Source organism: Eubalaena glacialis, chromosome 10 (assembly GCF_028564815.1).
Source record: "Eubalaena glacialis isolate mEubGla1 chromosome 10, mEubGla1.1.hap2.+ XY, whole genome shotgun sequence".
Taxonomy (NCBI): domain Eukaryota; kingdom Metazoa; phylum Chordata; class Mammalia; order Artiodactyla; family Balaenidae; genus Eubalaena; species Eubalaena glacialis.
Window position 1 is genome coordinate 93,746,454 of NC_083725.1, and position 17,688 is coordinate 93,764,141.

Below are 17,688 nucleotides of genomic sequence, written 5' to 3' on the forward strand. Positions count from 1 at the left end.
ATGTTGTTAGTATATAAATAAGCAGTTGCTTTTTATATACTAGCCCTTTATCCTGTAACCTTGGTAAATTTACTTATTACTTCTTGATTCTTAGAAATTCCTTAGAATTCTGTTGTTTTGGAGATTTCTTAGAATTTTCTAAATTAACAACCATGTCACATGCAAAAAAGAGACAATTTTACTTTTTCCTTTACAATCTTCATTCCTTTTATTTCTTTTTTGTGCTTTATTATACTGTTTAGGGCCTCCAAAAATTGGTGACTAGAAGTGTGAGTCCAAGAACCCTTACATTTTCCTGATCTTAGTTTGAAAGCATTCAATATTTACCATGAACTCTGATGCTAACAGTAGGTTGTGACCCTGTATCAGATGATGAAGTTCCTTTCTACTCCTAGTTGCTGAGAGTTTTTATGAATGAATGTTGAAATTAGTCAAACGCTTTTCCTGTATCTATTTGAAAAGACAAAATTCAAATTAATGTATACCTGGAGAAGGAAGGCGTAACAGTAAGAGAGGGGAAAGCACAAAGACAAACACAAATTATTGTCAGTAGTCTAGTTCTCTGGCTGTGTAGTGTGGGTCAATGGATGTTCACTACATTATTCATAAATGGATAAATAACACGAAAATAATAAGGGATATGCATAGGCCCATGATAACAGTGTGTCATGAACCAAGGACTTTGATAAATTTAATTTTGTCCATCTAAAAACAAACTTTACAGAGTCCTCATCTTGATCCTAGATTCCTGAAAAGTCTCAATACCAACAAGATTCTGAGAAGCTCTGGTCACAGGGTCTATGAAATGGCTTAGGATTTATGAGATTCATTTATAGGTAAAATTTATGGACTATTCGAATTTAGGCACATCTTATACACATGGTTAATAATGAGAAAATCCCCTAAATAATGCTGTCATTTTGAATGAGGAGGATAAAAAGACAAAACCATGCATGTGTGGATTGTTTCTTTGTTCACAATACATACAGGCTGTTTGACCGAGACAGGAAAAGTTCCTGAGGGTCAAGGAATAAGAAGAGAGACTGAAGGTAAGAATGCAGAGGATTCTTAAAAGGGAGAAAACTTCAGCTTGCATGCCTGAAAGCATACCCACATGTCAAGGACCGTGGGACATTTTCCCAGAGGGGACTGAACAAGAAGCCTCTCTGGTCTTAGTATCCTAACCGAGGCTGAATGGAACACCAGGGAATATGCTGGAGGGAGGGGAGCCACTGGCCAAAGGGGTGGAAAAAGTGATGCAGTCAGAGAGCTCCTGCCCATCTCTAATTTTATGACTCTCCGTAAAAAGGAAGGAGAATTCAGACCACTTCAAAATAAGATCACTGGAGACCTGGCTTGGAAGACTGGATCTGATGAGAAAGAAGTTTATAAGGATTTATTTTCCTAGTTGATAGTCACAGACCATGCCAAAAGACACCACCACCTGACTACTGCTTTATAGCAAATATAGGGTAAAATTTTAAACTAATGCAGAATAATTTCTCTGGGAATTGGGAACAGCAGGAGGAGAATCTACAAACTATGTCACTGAGAAATAAAGGCTTTCCTTCCCGACAACCTAAAGCTTGACAAATCATGCCCACGTTTTATTTCTCAGGATGTTTAAAAGAGCACAATAAATAGAAAGCTCTCCTCCACCTGCTTGCTAACTGGTTTGATTTTTAAGGAGAGTGCACTCCCAAGGACAAACCTCTAAAGAAAAAATAAAACACCATTAGATTTCCTTTTCTTTTTTCTATTTGATGCCATTAATAATAAATTGTATGGGTTTTCCTTCCCCAAGGGAAAAAAAATTTTTTTTGTTGCTTTTCACATAAAAACACATTTTAAAAGTTATGCCTTTTAAAAGAACATTAAAAAAAAAAAAGGACAGAAATTTGCTAATTGCTCTAAAATTCAAATCTCCAATCAAACTGAACACTCCCATGGGTGTGAGGAAATAGGGCCTCTTTGGGGGAATGTAATCCTAATTATGCGGCATGAGGCACCCAAGTTTCTGTCAGGAGCAGATTCTGATAAGATATGCACCAAAGGAATCAGGTCTGGACTGTTTCAATGGGAGAGTGTTGGTGTAATGTTGGTATTTAGCTGTGATCTAGAGGCCAGCAAAGGTCAGGCTGGACAAAGCAGAGCCTAATGAAGCTGCTAGTGTCTGGGGTGAAAGAGCCACAAAGCCTTTCAAATTAGCAGCTGAATCCTGACACTCATTAGTGATTATATGTGTGATGGCTGCAACTTAAGTCCCAACCAGTAAAACAGCCTAGACACTCAGTATACACGAAGGAAATAAAGTATGTGCAAAAATAAAGAACCAGAACCTTTCAAATGTTTTCCCTTTTGCATTTTGACATTTTTTTCTTTTTCTTTTCTTTCTTTTTTTATATTAATGACACAACTGCAGTGTTAATTTGGCACTAAAATAATTACCACCGCGACTAAAATGAGACTTCATTTTTTTTAATCAAGGAAGGTCTAGTCAGAAATGGCTTCTGCTAAGTTCTGTACAAGACATAATATACTCTTGGTAACTCACAAAACCAATAAATCAAGCTGAAGCACTTATTAAAGTATCTTACAGCACTAAATTTATCACTGATGACAAATTTAATTTGGGACTCTGACAGTTTGCTCCTTGCTTCAACAGATTATACTTCAACAGATTTTTTTATTATTTTTTTTTTAGAGGGGGCATTATTTCACAAGTAATGAAGGCTGAAATTCACTAGAAATTTTTAGAGATGTAAAAGATGACTTCCAATAGAAAACTGTTTTTCTCCAATAGCATCGCTGTCACTGGGAAAAGTTACACATTAAAATTCTTTTCCAGCAATCTTATCCTTTGCACATTAGAGTTCGCAGAATTTTTTAAATGGTGATAACGAGCATTTTACAAAGCAATTTATAATCATCACTCAGCTCACCCACACTCTATCTCACACAGTTAGGTCAATGCTTGTCCCTTGATAATGAAGATAACAAAATTGAGATACAGAGTTTCCCCCTACCTAACAGGTAGAATAATTTTAATCTGTGCCAAGGTCCTTCAGCACAAGGGAGGGTGGGAAGAAAAGAGCAAGGAAACTCACAAAATCGTATTGGGTCTTCTTATAATCCCGCAATATTGGGGCTAAAAGGATGCTGTTCCCACTTTAAGTTATCAAAAGAAAATTACATGTAAACACACATAAAATTATTATTAATAGGCAGCCTTTGCTGCACACCATACTTCTCGACTATAGAATATAAATGATGCTTTATTTTCTGTTCCAGTCAACTGCACTGTGCACTGTATCCTACAACACAACAAGGCTACACAAGTTATATTTTCTGTAAACTTTTCCTCTTCCTAAAACACATCTCTACAATCCTACATTAGCATTTTCTTGTTGTCTTTTCAAATGGTATTTTCTCTCTTGACAATGCAATCAGCATATAAAAACCAAATTTCACTCTCTGGTCCCATTTAAGGCAAACCGAGCAGCCTGAACCACAGCCTAACAAGGAGAACACATTAAGCTCTGGAACAAAAGCGTCCAAGTAGACCTGTTTTGCAGGCTGATTAATAGAAACAAGCTCCAAGGACTAATCACAAGTCGAGCCCTGTTTTGCAGATTAATAGAACAAAGACACACAAGAGGAGGGGAGGGTACAGCACTGGAATACAAATAAGCAAAGGTAGGCACCAGGCTTTCCTTGACTGAAGTCACATCCTGTAAAGCCAGACCTACAGACCCAAGTCACACAGGGGGGTGAATCAAAAATGCAGCACCAAAGAGGGCTGGGTTCCATCAGTCACCCCAGCACCAAATGAGCCATCTGGGTTCCACCTTCTTTGGGAGAGACTGATTTAAAAGAGGAAACAAAAATTTTCAGCAGAATGAAGCACAGCTCTGGTGCTTTCCGGGAATCTTTCCATTTCAGCAGGGCACACACAGAACTTGTTGATGAGGACAGACACCCCCCCCCATCTTTGGCAATGGCCTGTGACACAGGTAATCCCTGAAGTGTGTGCATATGTGCAGGCCCACAACTCTGCAAGAACTAGATACACAACGACGGCACAAAGTTAGAAAAAATGAGAGAGTCAACGTCCAAACTACCCCTAGCATACATCTTACAGCTAGAGAATGTGGCCTTTTCTTCTGACTGTAAAAATAAAACTTACCCACTGCAAGAACACATAAAAGTCCCAGACAAGTAGAATGAAAGAAAGAAAGAACAATTCATAAGAGAAAACTGTTGTTATACTTGTGGTGTATTACCTTTCGGTTTTCATTTTCTCTATATATGTATATACATTTTTTTGTGATGCTATTGATACCTCTGTATATTTTTGGTGGGAATATAGCTTGTGAAAAGCTTACTGCTAAATGTAAGAAGAAAAACATACCATTGCTCTCTGATGTCTGATGCTAATTCTTGAATGACCAAAACCAGGTGAATGGATGAATTTTCACTGGAATTGTAAAGCTTTTATTCATGTGAGTGTCCGATTAACTGAAGAGAATTTACACAGCTTGGAAAACATAATCTTTAGGAATTGAGATGTCTACTTTTTGCATGATTTCTGCCCTTGATATTCTGTAATAGCTATTTTCCTTTCACCTTTTTTTTTTTGTTCTGTTCTTACTTGTAGAAAACCCAGAAAGACAAGTTTTTTTGGTCTCATTCACAAGAAGAGTTATTTGAGTCAATGGACAAAGAAAATGGATTTTCTCTGGCATATTTGTATTCTGCTCTATCAGTAATCCAATGATTCTGTTTATTGCAACAATCAACAAAGTAAAAACACATTTATAATGAAAATCATAAGTATCAACAGTTACAAAACCTCAGAACTGACTTTAGTGTATGGTTAAGCCTGTGGTTTACAGGCCAGCCAAACTTCAAAATTTCCAAAGAAGTGATCCTGTTTCTCTCAGGCTTTTCAGAACAGAGTTCAAACTCTACAGAGGCAATTTCTGTAACAAATAACCTTAAAAACCAATACCGTCCTTAATGTCAGATTTTCCCTTTAAGAGTAGTACTTAATGGCATATATGGTGTGTTTGAATGTAGGCAGGCACTTCAATACCCTGAAAATTCCCTCACCTCTCCTGGGCCTGCCTCTGAAGCTGCTCTGTAAGCCAGCAAACCACACAGAATTCGCCTCTGGTAAGAGCTATTTAAAAGCACAAAGGTCAGCGCCAGCATTATATGTACACACTTAGGTCTCCCGTTTTTCATATTCATTCTGCGGGACCTACAGGTAAGTACTTCCCTGTACAGAATTACTACATCTTTTTAAGGGAGAAGCTGAATTTGGGTAAGAAAAATAACTAGTCTTTGCTGTTTCATCTGAAAAATCGGGAAGCATTAAAAAATGTTTAGTAACAAAGGCATCATAAACACAGCCTAAAATCCTCATTCTCAAGTGCTTCCTACGTATTAATATATTTAAATATAAAAGCAAAACTCACGAATTTGAGTTGAATTTCTTAAACAAATGTCCTTTCCACAATTTCTCCCCTTAAGTCATAACACCCAAGGAAAGAAAAAAAAAAAGTGGGGAGGTGGCTAATAATAGCCCAACAGCCTATTTCCAACTAGTTTTTCCATCACCCATTTCTGATTAGGTTTTAGTCTAGCAGCTTTTATTTCATTCTGAAAAGATCAAAGCAAGAAGGTTTTTCTATTAATTCTTGATTCAAAATGAAAATAGAGGCCCCAATTATGGCCTAGTGATTTGAGGGGTTGGACTTTTAAATCAATAAGACAATAAAAACTTTTTTTCCCCCTAGTTTCTGTTTTTGATAATCCTATTTCTGGAATTATGATGCTTTAAGCTACTTCCCATTGTTTATGGAGCCTTGTGTGGCACGGAAAGTCAGCACACCTTACTGGATTTAGAATTAAAATTGATATGTCCCATCATTTCAATGCATAAAGTAGCTTGAAATGTAGTGAGAGAAACAGTCATCTCCAGTTAAAAAGCCAGGCAGGCATCAGAGGCACTTAGTTTTATGTGCCATCATTTTGTACATCGTATGTAAAAGAAGTTCGTAACAAATTTTAGGAGAAGATGGAAAATCAGTGTGTCAGCTCTGACCTCTTTTTTTTCCTTTACACACATAGCATTGGTTTTACTTAGTCTTCAATGTTGATTTACTGTAGGTTCTATGAAATTTTAGCACTTTTTTTTTTAAATTAAATTAAATTTAATTTAATTTTTATTTTTTTAAACATCTTTATTGGAGTATAATTGCTTTATAATGGTGTGTTAGTTTCTTCTGTACAACAAAGCGAATCAGCTATACATATACATATATCCCCATATCTCCTCTCTCTTGGGTCTCCCTCCCACCCTCCCTATCCCACCTCTCTAGGTGGTCACAAAGCACCGAGCTGATCTCACTGTTAGCACTGTTTTTTAAAAAAAATGTGATCCATCCTAAACCCACCATGCCAGACATTAGGTTTTATATACCAGGTGCTTCTCTTCATTTATTTTTCATTTTTTGCTGCAAATTTCGTACTTGGACATTATTAGTCACAGTAATTGTATTTACACTTTAACCTAGCTGATCTTTTCTAATATTTGTGCCAAACAATCTTCCTATATCCTCTCCTGAATTAAAGCAGATTTTCAAACTCATTTTTTCTGCTCTTTACAGAATGCAGACACATTCTGCTAATCCAAAAGCTTTCCGATTTGCCACTAACTTCCTGTTTGAGCAGCCCTCACGGAACATTCCACTTTCAATTTATAGTTCCCATCCAAGATTACCTTTATTTTTTTCCTGGGTGAAAACGCAGTACCGAGCGTTACTCATACATTTAAAATGATGCTCCATGTAAGTGACCTTAAAATGCCCCATATGTCTTCATTTAACAGACATCTATTCACTCTTCCACGTCCTTTGACCACATGCTGCCGATATATGGGGTTCCTTTCCTAAATGGTTTCCACTTATCCAGATCATTAGCAACTTGCCGTGCAATGAAACCATACAATGTTTGCTTTTAAAAATTCTTTTCTCTCCCCATCTCTCTCACATACACACACACATAGGGGTAACTATTTTCCTAGACTAAGTTTTTTATTCACCTCCTTTCTGTCCCTTTTTGCTTCTCCCCTTCCACCCTGATATACCATCATAAAAAAAGACAAGAACACAGACAGACAAACAAACAAAAATAGCCATCACAAAACTACACAACTATTACTTGCCAGGGAAGAAAATAATATTTATTGAGCATTTACTGAGTGCCAGGAACTTAACATACACGATCGCATTTTAATCCCACGAAAAATACACAGAGCAGTGAAAAAATTAAGGCTTTGAGGTTAGACTTCCAGTTCTGTTACTTAGGAAATGAGTGTCCTTGTGTAGTTATTTAACTTCTCTATTTTCATCATAAATCATCATTCAATTTTATCATCTCCCAAGTGGGGGAAATATTACTTTCTTTACAGGGTGGCTGTGAGGCTTAAAAACTATTTCACGTAAAATACCTGTATGTGGGTGATGCTCAAGGAATAGTAGTTGTTGTTCTTTGCATACCCATTTCACAGATGAAACTGTGGCTTAGAGATGAAACAACTTGCTTAAGAAGGTAAGTGAGTTCTAAATGATAAAACTGAGACACAAGCTCGCTGGGGACAGCTGCTTCTAAAGGCTAAAGCCTGCGGCCTCTATACACACACTGCTTCCCCCGACAGTGGGTAGAACAGGGCTGCAGCTGTTTAAGCTATGTCCAGCCTGGGGATCAGACCTTTCGGGGGGTGTCTCCCTGCTGGGGAGGTCCAGCCAGAAGTTTGTTAACCTGAGGAACTGATGTTTTAAGGAAAGAGGGAATCAGCAAGAAGAGCTCAGCCAGTTTCAACAAACCCTTCACTGTCAGAGGGATGTCCCTGAGCACAGCATGTTTTGTCCTGTCTCCCAACAAGCCTCCCACGGGCATACAGGTGACTCTCTGGGAGGCTGAGTGACATCCTTTGATGGCCCTCTTACAGAGCAGCCTAGAAGGGCACAGGGCCTCTCCCCTGTCGAGCGCAGAACACAGCATGGCTTTGATCACCGTGACTCTGTTGTGAAACAACTCTGGCAGCAGGCAGACTCACCAAAAGGGGCAAAGGGGTGACCCGAGGCCATGCAGGTGAGGTGCCCGGCAAAAACGGAGCACTAGGTAGAAGTGGCAACCTCCAAGCTGTGGGCTCCGAAGCCCATTCACCCTCACTACGGATCATCAGGAGGACTGAAGGAACCTACCTGGGTAGTTACCTGGACTTCCTTGTGAGCACACCTGAGCTATAGGGTAAATGTATGCAGGAAGGCAAAGCAGCAGCAGTGCCTGAAACCTGGCACATATGGGTCACAACTGTCAAAGGGACGCCAGTGGGCTCACCACCTGGTAATATCTGGAGAAATTCACATTACACTTAAAATTCAAAGGATTAAATAAGAAATACGTGTTTGCCAAATAGCTTGAAAATAAATGGTACAGAATCTGTATGGCTTTAATTCAACTCAAAGAATTCAACCATTGAGAAAAGAGAATACTACATGTTTAATAACTGGTTTCTAACGTCCAAAGGACATTCTGAGGGCCCACTCGGTTTAGCTTCCAACCAAACTCACACTTTACACTGGCTGCTTTTACTGTAGCTTGAAGACGTAGTCTCCAAATCTAATAGAAATTTCTGTAGCTACTCAGAGCATGGGGATAAGGCAAATGAGGTACAGAAATGACAATGAAGAGTCTTAAAATACTGTTGGAGCCTTTCTTTGAAAATTCTCACTGCCTTCTAGGTAGGTCTGTCCCACCACTCCCTCTCCTCACCTTTATTAGACCGTGCTCACGTGGAGAGAGGCCGTGCACTCTACCTTTCCGAATGTTCGGGAAGGATCTAGACATGTTCATGAAGAGCTCATGGACATAGGTTAGTGCTTTGGTTCCACTTTGTTCTACCATCTCTAGCTGTCCTTGCAGATTCATGGCTATGCTCGATCTTGTCTCGGAAATATTTTTTCTTTTGCAACTGGGTGTCTCATAGATGTGGACCTTCAGTCAGGCAGCCACAGACACATCTTTACCACTACCACCCTCATTCATTCATTCAGCAGAAATGGACCGAGCACCCCCTGTGTGCCAGGCCCTGGGCTGGCCTAGGGTATGCATGGAGAACAAAGCTGACAGGGTCCCCGCCCTTGTGGAGCTTAGAGCCACTGTATCATCTCCTTCCCTCCACCAGCAGCAACTCTGGGTTAAAAAGGAACCTGTCAGTGTAACATGAGAAAATGAAAGAACACCCAGCAGCGAGCCGGCAGGGTCTCATCGTGGAAGTCCAGGTCTGCCTGGAGCATGGTGTATGGGTCCACACCAGCCCGACTTCCGTGGGGAAGCACGGTCAGCACTTCCTTCTCGGTGCGTGTGCCCGCGGCTGCCGTCTCTCTCAGCTGCTCCTTGGTGCTTCAGAGGAAAATAGCCACGTGCACCTGATACTTGCCCCTCTGACGTGTGTGCAAAGGAAATGGAAGTTGTCGCCATAGAGCAGAAATACCAGAGGAGCCGATCCGTGTCTTATGACGCACAGGTATAGATCCTCATTTTTTAAACCCTAGGCTCTGGAGCACACCATGCAGAAGATCAGGATGATTCTTTTGTTCTGTCCCCCCAACATTCCCATTGTCCCCCCCCCTTCAAGCACCCCATCACTGAAGCCTGAGAGCTCCTGAGAGGACTGGCCTGGATTTCTGTGTGTCCTTTTTGCAACTAGATGGGAACAGCCACGGCTTCTAAGTGGCCACTTCCTGATTTGCCTCAGGTCAAGGAATAGAGTGACATGTGCGGTTACTAGGATATCCCGGCTCAGCCTCAAGAGCTCAGCAAAGGAAGGCTGGATTCTAGTCCTATTTCTCCCCAAACTAACTTTGGGCAAGTCGTCTTTTCTGCCAAAAGCTCGATCTTGGTTTCCTCTGTCAATAGGAGGCAACACGAGGCAGCACTGTCACGACATACAAGCACTTGTAAATGCTGGCTATTATTAATAATTATTATGAATACATGCCCTTTGCCTTTTAATTGTTTAGAGTTGGTTTTAAATTTTAACTATTTAGAATTGTTGTGAAGCCCAAAGGAGATAACACATGTGAAAGTTCTCTAAGTGAAATATATCACCCAAATAGAAGTTTATTATCGTCATTTGCTAATTGAGTTGGTCTCTCAGAATGTGCAGGCAAAAATTTAAATTATGCCAATGGCTGATATTAAGCATAACTGAATGCCCAGGAACACTTCTATACCCCCCTCCACATTCGTCTACACGACCACCACCAACACATCAGCTAAAGGCACACGACAAGCAGGCGGAAAGGTATGAGTTGCATCCAACGTTCTAAACTCCACATAAACCAGCTTTTGCCAAGGTATGTACTGATATGGCTAGCAATGGGAGGTAGGAAGCAAGCGGACAGGGTTTGCTTTCTCCTTTTCCAAATAAACAGCGCAGTTGTTAAACCAGAAATGAAGCTGATCCCGTGCAGCTTTCAGAGCAGTCAGCTGCATTCTGAAGCAGGCGAAAATGTAAACAGAGCCTGTAATTCTAGAGCAGGACAGACCCGCCACAGGTTTCAGAATGGGAGAGTCCGTGGGCCTCACGCCAAGAAAAATGAAACGTTAGCCTGGGCCCTGGAACAGAATCATGTAGAAGGAGAGTGCGTATTTGTTTAACACACACACACACAGACCTGTTTCTGTGCCGATACCTTCCTGAGCCCTCCTGAATAAAAGCTGGAATCCCTGAAATCGTGGCACAGAATCAGTCTTGTTCGTACAGTCCTGTTCTTTAGCGTGAAAGGACTTTCCTGCTGAACGTGGAGATGTTTCTTTCTTTTCTTCTTCTTCTTCCCTTTTTTTTTTTTTGGCCCAAGTTAATTACAAAGTATGACTAGAAAATAAAATAAATGAGCCCATTCCACCCATCCCCAGATCTGAATTCCATCATGAGTGGCCAATTGGTTTTCTCATCCTCTCACTCAATATCTGCTGTTAATTTTTTCGCTACTGCAAGAACTTGAAGACTGTCAGCGAAACACATGATGCATTACAAACCTTATAATTGGAAATAAAAACATCTGAAGCTTTCTGACAGGGTAAACTTACAGTACCATTGTGCTGATCAGAACAAGGAAACGTGAGCAACCTTGTAGCTGTTTGGATGCAAACACAATTATAGAGGCTGCAGAGAGTGGAAACAACGCTTAACTCCCACTTTGAAAAACGCTGAGAAAATTACATCTGAACAAATGGACAAACTCAACATGTTGATGATCCAAAATGAGGGGGAGAGAGGAAGGAAAAAAAAAATATCCTGCACACACTTCCTTTGAAAATGCAGCTCAATGGACTTTCTCTTGCTATTTCAGCCATTTTAGAATTACGCTGCCTAGGCTCGATCTAATTTTCCTGCTGCAGAAGTTAAGGCACTTCCTCTACAATTACTAAATCTGACAAATTACACCTGGGTCTACTCTAACATGAGAAAGTGTGCTCTTTGTTCCTGACCCCTTGGTCAGCGTAGAGATCAAATTCCTGGACATCGGAAAGCCCCGCTCATATTCATTAAAAGCCACAGGAGACTAGCTCTGCGTTTCTGTTCAGGAGGGGAACAAGGTGCATTGCTGAACAATACAACTGCCACACTCAGGTTGGAGCAAGACGGACTTTTTACTTTTTGTGGCTCGGCTACTGATCCGTTTGCACCTGGATTTTTTTTTCTACATAAGCATCTTAGTAGCCAAAGAGCAACTGAAATCAGAAAAAAGAAGGGGCTAGTCGATTTTTAAATGCCCAGTCCCACGAGTGAGTTTATGGAAATCTACTTGCACTAAAATGCTGGCTACAGATCCAGTAACCAAAAATACAAAGATGATTTCAAAATGCCACCTCCCCTCCACCCTGACCAGACAAGCGGTGAATTAGCACAAATATCAGTGGCTGGTATTTGACAGATTAGAATTTTGTCTCCTCTTTCTGACCACAATCAGCCTTTGGAAAAGACATTTTTGGGATCAAAAGCTGAAAGTGATCACAAAAGGAGATCAGGAACCACCTCGGTGGCAAAAAATCAACACAAGGGATACAAGAAATCCACGAGCTGTGCTGTTATGAGAGCAAAGTCCTGGGCAGATCTAACTGCTAGGCCACACAAGACCCTCTTCTGTCCCCCAGAGAGGGAGAGAAAAATGTAATAGGAGAAGTTAAGAAAAGCTGTGACTGAACTGTTAGTCCCATGACAATACATCACGCCTGACTCCTTTCTTCACGATTCTTGGAAGAACGAGGTGGCGAAGGAATACATACAGAAGCCACAGAACCCAGCGGAAGGCCTCCTGAGGCCGGGCTGCCCCTTGAGAACTGGTCAACTCTTGCCTTCCTTCCAAGGGAGCACCTTTCTCCCAGGACAAGGCACCCCATGCACAACTTCTTCAGTGTAGGCCGTTGGATTTTCCCAGACCCATCGAACTACATCCAAACCCTCTTCTTTGCAGATCTAATAAGCATGACAGTGTCCTCCAATTGCAAACACACATGAGTGCTCAGGATTGTTGTAAGTTATTTTCCACATACAAGTTCCTCCTAAATTGTAAGTTAGGAGACACTGCGTTAATTCTCTCGGGTCTTTAGGAAGCTTTCAGCGGTGCTACAAGTTACAAACATGTAATGAATAGGAGCTAATATACCTTGTTTAGAGTGAAACTGAGTCACAATCTACATTTTGTAAATACATGAGTTAATAAGCTCTCTCCCTGGTCAGACGGCAATTACTTTAAAAAAATATATTTTTTTGATTGAAGTCTAGTTGATTTACAAAGTTGTGGCAATCTCTGCTGTACAGCAAGGTGACTCAGTGATACACGTATAGACGTTCTTCTTTTATATTCTTTTCCATTATGGTTTATCACAGAGATGGCAATTACTTTTGAGAAACCTGTGACAGGATGGAAATCCTTAGTATCAAGGTTCTTATTTTGATTTCTGTTTTTAAATGAAAACCACTAGCAATATCAGTAAATCAGAACTTAATATTCCCTCCAGAAAAGTTATAGGAAAAGCATGGAAATCAAAGTTAAAACCGTTCACATTATTTTGGAGTTGGAGGATCTAATGGGTTACTAAGCAGATGTCCACCTATGTGTGAATCTTAGGATGGAAAATCCTTATTTCTCATAGGAGAAGAGTAGCAGCTCTAGTATAAATCACCCCCCCCCCCGCCAGATTTGCTTCCAGTCAAATTCTTAATAGTGAAAGAAGCTAAAAATTGTACAAGATATTAAAATAATCAAGCATGCCCGCAAATATGTATGCTCTTTAAAGATTCTAATTTTGGTGACTATTGAAGTGAGTGGCATCAGAGAGAAAGTGGGGCAGACCTCACTACCCCTGTTTTACAGAATAGAGAAGGGATTTGTTGTGCAATCAGCAGAGACTGAACTAAGGCTAGAAGCCAGCCCATCTGACTCCTAGTGCAATTGTCTCCATCTGAAGGTGGACAAAGGTATAAAGTACATTGGAAACACCAACCCTACTACATCAGTAATAGCTAACACTTATCCAGTACTTACTCCATGCCAGGAAGTCTTCTGCATGCTGTGGATGCATTAACTCACTTGTAACAACCATGAGAGAGAAGTAATATTGCTATTTCTCACTTTAGAGATGAGAAAACGGAGGCATGGAGACATTCAGAAAAATGCCCAAGGTCCCACAGCTGAATAAATAAGTAGTAGAAATGGGAAAATCTGTTCTCCTTGCATAGAAATGCTAACATAGGCATTCCTAAATCAATGTTCAGATTACAGCAGTTCTGGGAATATTAATTTTTTAACTATTTTAATTATTATTTTTTTAATATTAATACTAATTTTCATCATAAAAATATGATGAAATTGCAATTTCCTTTTCATCAACCCCTGTATTCTTGGTCAAAAGACAAAGTATCAACAATTCCTATGGGTGAGACAAATTCCATTTAAAGATCTCCCTCATTGTAAAAAGAAAGGAAATAGTTCAAACTTTCTAGAAATCCCAATAAACTGTGTGTGAAAAACAACTTCAGGGTAACATTTTAGAAGACTAATGCTGCGTGTTTTCTTGACTTTACCAGTTTCTCCAATATTAAAATAAAAAATTGTGAATGAGATCAATCCAGTTCAGACATAAACTTTGTCCGAAGTTTGTACCACCACCAAAACCAAATTATGCCCCATCACTTCGCATATTTGAACTACTATGATTTGTTATTTCTTGAGATGCTACACGATCTGCCTCGGAATCCAAATGCACTCCCTCATGCATCACAGCCATAATCTGGTTGAGCTAAACCCTATCCTAAACAGATCTGGACCTGCTCAGATAATGGAGGAAGCTTGCTGTCATCACACCAACAACCATCAATCCAGGGAATCTCTGAAAGTCCTGTTTGTTCAGGAATGGGCTTAAATGTTCTAGGCGCTGAAGATTTTTCAAAAATCATCTTAAATTATTGAAAAAATCATCTCAACTCCATGTAGATCTTCTCTGCCAATTAGAGGTCATTCCTCAACTACTGCATAGTCATTAAGAAGTGAGTTGTGGGGCTTCCTTGGTGGCGCAGTGGTTGAGAATTCGCCTGCCAATGCAGGGGACATGGGTTCGAGCCCTGGTCTGGGAAGATCCCACATGCCGCGGAACAGCTGGGCCCGTGAGCCACAATTACTGAGCCTGCGCGTCCGGAGCCTGTGCTCCGCAACAAGAGAGGCCGCGATAGTGAGAGGCCCGCGCACCGCGATGAAGAGTGGCCCCCGCTTGCCACAACTAGAGAAAGCCCTCGCACAGAAACGAAGACCCAACACAGCCAAAAAAAATAAAAATAAAAATAAACAAATACTTTAAAAAAAAAAAGAAGTGAGCTGTGAAGCTGAAAAAGCTCTCTCTCTCCTGCCCTTTACCCAGAAATGCTGATATCGACATCCTACATTACCCCAAGATCAGCTTTCAGATTATTGTTTGATAGGACTAATTTCTGCTGTTTGTTCTCTTGCCCTTTACCACCTTGTCACATATAAAAAGCACTAATTGACGTGCATTCATAAAGCTGGATATAAACACAGCAGATTATAACCACCAATTACCACAGCACTACCACCGTCACCTCAGGCATACCATGTACCCTGCAGCCAGACTCAAGTTAGCATGCTACCACTTAGAATCCGTGTGATTCTTGAGCAGTTACTTAACCTTTCTGTGCCTGAGTTTTCTCATCTGCCAAATGAGAATCACAATAGTGCCTGTCTCTTAAAGGTAGTTTGAAGAAAATGAGATAATAGGTATAAAGGACTTTTAGTGCCTGACATTTGGTAAGTACTCAATTAAGAGTTCAGAATCACGGTCAGGTTGATTTTAAATGGAAATATACTTCCTGTATCCACTTAGCAGTCCTTCTGGATACCAACTAGTAAAGCTAGAAAACCAAATTACAGGAAATATCTCAACTTTCTCTTTTACAGAAGACAATCCAAACTGTTGAGTGGGGTGGCCAATCTGAATTCACTCTGTCCTTTTCCAGCCTTATCCGCAACTCCTAAGGCAGGACTGGGATACTTTTCCAGGTTAAGTGAGTAAAGGTTAGTTTTTCTGCTCTATATACACATAAGGCTCTCAAAAAGTAAGAAAGCAAATAAATAAAAATCCAAGACTCCTCTGCTACTGATCTTCTGATCTAACACTCCCATTTTAGAGATGAAAAAACTGGCTCTAGAGGCTAAGTGACTTGCTCAAGTTCACATAAATATCTCGTGGCAGAGCTAAGGCCTGAAAAATGGTAATTGTTATTCTAAGCAAATCACCAGGCGCTCTTCTCAATCCATTGCAAACATCACCTAATTTAATCCGCATAATAACCCTCTAAAAGTAGGTATTATTTTCACTGTCGTAGAGAAACTGAGGTTCCTTCTCTATGAATTAACTTCTTCAAAACCAGACAACTGGCAACTGATAGAACCAAGGTTAAAATGCTTCCTTGTCTGGTCCCAAGGAATACGCGCCTGCTTCAAGTTTTCTAGAGCTGAGAATTTCAGTACTGAGAATTCTAGAACTGAGCTCTCAACCGGTAACTTCCAAACTGTCTGTGCTTCAGTCTTGTCTGGGGAGCTTTAAAAATACAGGTCACTGGGCTCCACCTCAGGAAGGAGAATCAGAGTCTCAGGGGGATATGGCTTCAAAATCTGTATTTCTTCCGAGTTGGTCAGGTGATTCTGATGTGTAGCAAGATTTGAGAAACTCTAATCTAAGCAAGATATTTTATGAGTGCTTCCAATGTAAAACGAGAAGGAAACGAGTCACGTAGGCTGATGGAATGTTCAGAGTGGCTGAACCTGCGTGAAGGGTAACACGGTGACCTTCCACCAAATCCTTCTGTGTCCCACAGACACACATGCAGCCCCGGTCACACAAACAGACACGTATCTACCAAAGCCATGCTCCCATTGATCTTGCCTAAAGAAATCTGCATCACAATGAAAACAACAAGCATCGTGTTTTGCAGCAAGCAGTGCCAAAATATGTATTATGTTCTAAATACAGCCAAAAGGTTTCTCTTCATCTTTATCCTTTTGGTTTAAGGCACCTAAGCCGGAACCATGCTTTCTGAGTGCTGAGCTAAAAAAACAGAGGGGAAGACTGTTGGAATGAACACTTACCAAGGTGCACCATATATCCTGAATCCCTTCACTGTTACCTCCGAGTCTTGTAAGTAAATACTGTTTGTCAGGAGGGACTGAACGTTGTCAAAGTCCTCTGGTTTCAATTTGGACACAGAGGGGAAACGGTAGTAGTCCTGTTTAACAAGGTCTGCCATGAATTCCTTATCAAATGTCAGTTCATGATTCCCAGCAATCACTATTTTATATTCATATGGCAGGTTTCCTGAAATAAGAAAAAAAAAAGCACCGATTAGCACGTTCATTTCCCATCATGAAGTACAACAGCAGAGACTGTGTGATTAGCAGACAGTATCCCCAAATGATATAGCTCATGCATTCCTTTATATTTCCATGGGAACCAAAATTTATGACTACTTTTTTATGCTAACAAAAATGACAATAAACGGGAGATAGGAAGCTGCTCAGAAGCTCAAAAGCTACTAAGGAGACATTAAGTTTGCTAGTTCCATTTCCCTTTTCTGTCTGCTACAGATTCACTGTGATGAATCCACACTGTGATGAATCCATACTTTATAATTATCCAGCAAAAAGTACTTTAATCACGAGCCTTAAAAAGGTCTGGACTTGGTTTTGACCCTTAGAAAATAAGCCGACCAACTATTCTTAACAACTCAGATAACTGCTAGATTTTTTAGTATAAGCTTCATACAAAAGACATGGCATAGCCAAGCATTTCACAATTTACATAAATGAAAGGAACTACACAGTACAATTTCATATGGCAAGTTAAAGTTTACCTTTTGGCTTGCGAATAAAAAGAACATTAAGAATGGCCCCCTGATTAGAAGGCTAAATTTCCTCCCATTGGGATGGGAGAAGAAACTGTAAAGCTTAACCCCTTTTTAATATTTATGGTATGGAAATGTGAGTTCTCCATGTGTGTTTTTTATGCAGAAGTTTCCCGATCAAAATGAGATAATTC

At 40.2% G+C, this 17,688-nt stretch overlaps 1 protein-coding gene across 3 annotated transcripts in view; it reads right to left on the reverse strand.

Annotated features, from left to right (window-relative positions):
- MPPED2 (metallophosphoesterase domain containing 2) overlaps positions 1-17,688 on the reverse strand; it is a 172,438-nt gene that overhangs the window by 68,059 nt on the left and 86,691 nt on the right. For all 3 annotated transcript variants that reach the window (XM_061203204.1, XM_061203203.1, XM_061203205.1), the window contains one exon: positions 16,743-16,968. In XM_061203204.1, coding sequence (XP_061059187.1) covers positions 16,743-16,968 — 226 coding nt within the window. The remainder of the gene's footprint in view (positions 1-16,742; positions 16,969-17,688) is intronic.